The 2,938-nt window shown below is 52.3% G+C and overlaps 2 protein-coding genes across 2 annotated transcripts in view; both read left to right on the top strand.

Annotated features, from left to right (window-relative positions):
• Window positions 1-1,096: 1,096 nt before the first annotated feature.
• PHACADRAFT_166860 (uncharacterized protein) lies at window positions 1,097-2,357 on the top strand (the record flags this gene model as incomplete). The annotated part of the gene is made up of 5 exons (XM_007401496.1): window positions 1,097-1,205; window positions 1,351-1,629; window positions 1,682-1,772; window positions 1,828-2,014; window positions 2,073-2,357. The coding sequence occupies 5 exons, from the start codon at window positions 1,097-1,099 to the stop codon at window positions 2,355-2,357; spliced, it is 951 nt and encodes a 316-aa protein (XP_007401558.1).
• Window positions 2,358-2,730: 373 nt separating this feature from the next.
• Window positions 2,731-2,938, top strand: part of PHACADRAFT_201197 (uncharacterized protein) — a gene marked incomplete at both ends in the record, with an annotated part of 801 nt that continues 593 nt past the window's right edge. Inside the window, one exon of the mRNA XM_007401495.1 lies at window positions 2,731-2,854. Coding sequence (XP_007401557.1) covers window positions 2,731-2,854 — 124 coding nt within the window. The remainder of the gene's footprint in view (window positions 2,855-2,938) is intronic.

The raw sequence follows: 2,938 nt of genomic DNA, 5'->3' as shown, positions 1-2,938 counted from the left end.
AGTCACCAAGCCTCTACATCTTCAATAACTCGTGCTGTTCTGTGTCCATAGACATCCCTGTAGTACAACTAACATCTCTATATACAATAAACTAAGTTTCTGTCTCACCTTCGTCACCATCTTCTGCCGCCACTGCCGCCGCCGCTCTCTTCTCCCCTCGCCTCCGGAAAGTATCGAGGGCCTTCACGGCAGCTTCAATCCTGGAACGGGAGAGGGCATCGTTTAGCTTATAGAACACTTTGTATGTGATGCTGTTCAGGCTAATCATCTTGCGATCATATGAAAAAGTCGGGATTTCACCGGGAAGGGTGCGCAAGAAATGATCAGATGGGGCGTGAGCGCGAGGCGGCTACCGGCAAGTACAACGGCGGGTGTGTCAGAGGCATGATAGATTTGTCTTATCCCTATCCACTCGGCGGGGTTCCAGCTTGCCTCGACGGCAGCTTCGCTGTCGGAATCAACTTCGACTGTGCTGCCAGGAGCCATTGACGGAGGCAGGAGCAACAGCTTGCAGCGGCATGCCAATTTGGGCAACTCAGGACAGAAGCAAAGTGACTCTATCCTAGCTCTGACTGTCCCCTCGAGTAGCATACAGGTGTACAGACACAGGAATAAAATATTTTATTTGCTCCTTCACTTGCATTCTTCATTCTTACTTGCCTATCGTAGGTGAACACTGACAGCGGTGCGATCTGAATAGCCACGAGAACGATAACCGATTCCCGGTTGGGGCACACTTTGTATTAAATGTTGCACTACATATGGAAAAACCACCAATATCGACGAGGAAAGTGTCTTAAATATATATATATATATATATAACCCTTGGGCACCAGCCAAATGAGGCTGCTAACGTGCTCCAAAAATTCGTATACGGACGGTCCTTAGGCCTGGTAGAGCGGCCGCTGGCGCGGTACGGATTATTCCTCCGGCCCTCCCGGGCCCAAGGGGTGTTTTGGATGCGGATTGCCCCAGGCATGGGGGTCCCGAGACCCCATTTTGGATGCGGATTGTCCTCAGGCCCCTCCGCCTAATGTCAGGGGTCCTGGATCACCCCTCGACGACAACCGGCATTAAGTAGTGGGGTTCAATCGACATGACAGGACATACAAACGGGGTGAACGGCATCGCCGGCTTCCGGATACTCACATCCGGGATCTACGCACCTATACCAACCTTCTTCAAGCCGGACACAGAGGATGTCGGTGCGTTATACATTCTTGAGCTCAAGTCACATGAGTAAGCCTGATTCTATTTTATTTTTGTCTAGATCTCGAGTCCTTCGCATCCCACGTTGTGCGGCTCGCGAAAGCCGGCGTTCGCCCGCTCGTTGCAGGCTCAATGGGCGAGCCATCCATCTTACACATTCTGAACGTTCCGCCCTCATCAGGACAGCGCGCAAAACCCTTGACGATGCTGGCCTATCGGATGTACCCGTTATTGCCGGCACTGGCACGGGCAGCACGCGCGAGACTTTGGAACTTTGTCACGAAGCTGCGGTGTCGGGCGCCGACTTCGCGATCGTCATTACGAGCGGATACTTTGCTGCTACACTCACGAATGACGCATTGAAGGCTTACTTCGTAGAAGTAGCGGAGAAGAGCCCGGTTCCGGTTATCGTTTATAACTGTGTGCGCATCGCTATATCCATTCTGCGTCATCTCTCTGACATGTCGGGCAGATCCTGGGGCCAGTGGCGTCATCGATCTCGACTCGGACTTGATCACCGAGCTTGCCGAACAGTGCCCCAACCTTTGTGGCGTTAAGCTCACGTATGTGTTCTATCAATGTTCTACTTTGTCTCGTAAAACCCGTAACATTCTCTAGATGCGGCAACGTTGGAAAGCTCACAAGAATTTGTGCGACTGTTTCAGAGAAAGCCTTCACGGCATCACACCCGCGGGAAAACCCAAATGCGCCGTTCCTCGTTCTGGGGGGCTTCGCTGACTTCATCCTCCCCTTGACCGCCGTCAACGGCCACGGTGCCATCATCGGCCTCGCGAACGTCGCACCGGTGCGCATAGCTCCTCTTTCACTACATACCTTGAACCATGTTGATATCACTACTGCAGCACGCCTGTGCAAAATTGTTTGACATTTCCGTCGCGTCCCTTTCAGATCCTTCGTTGCTTCATGAGGCGCAGCGTCTGCAGGGCATCGTTGCTCGTGGAGATTTCACCATTGCAAAGGCGTCCATAGCTGGGACTAAGTTCCTGCTCGAGAAGCTCTATGGCTATGGTGGCCTTCCCCGCAAACCGCTCCCGCCTATCAGTCATGAAGCCGCTCGGGCGCTGTGGGAGCACCCACATGTGCAAGAACTTATTGCGACGGAACGAAGCGGGAAGGTTTCTCAGTAGATTTATTTGTCTCACGTACACGTCTCCAGCGGCGCATGTCGGCGTTCAGAGCTTGCAAAGGTCCTTTATCATTAATACTCCATCTCTATACCTGGTATCATTGCTGTATCACTGTATGTTCATGTATTAACCATCAGGAAGCAGCGTCTGACTACGTAGCGAGGGCGCTTGCTACCCTGAGCCACCGCATCTGCCCTTGTCGGGTAGCGCACGCGTAGAGGCTCAGGAGTGCCTGGTAGTACCCAGTGGCAGCGCACACATTTTAGGGGTCACTACGGTATGCCAGAAGTTATATATTGGTTATTCAAGCTACAATGTGCAAATTTGTATGCGGGACACACACCTATGTCATTACTGGACTAAAATTAGATTAATGCACCGAAGAGCAGCACTCCAAGGCAAACTCGTGTGGATGTTCAAGCTCAAGCTCAAGAGGCGTCTGCCGAAGTACAAAGACGTCTGCCCTAAAGTGTTGGATGATTGCGCGACGGACGAAGGTAAGCGCTCGAACATCTCGTCGTCCCAGCTTTCACATCAGCCCATGGTAATGCAGCTCGACCATCCCTTCGGTATGCTGCCGA

This window comes from Phanerochaete carnosa, assembly GCF_000300595.1.
Source record: "Phanerochaete carnosa HHB-10118-sp unplaced genomic scaffold PHACAscaffold_13, whole genome shotgun sequence".
NCBI classification, from domain to species: domain Eukaryota; kingdom Fungi; phylum Basidiomycota; class Agaricomycetes; order Polyporales; family Phanerochaetaceae; genus Phanerochaete; species Phanerochaete carnosa.
Note: the sequence above shows the minus strand (reverse complement) of the source record. Positions and strands in the feature narration are given on the sequence as shown.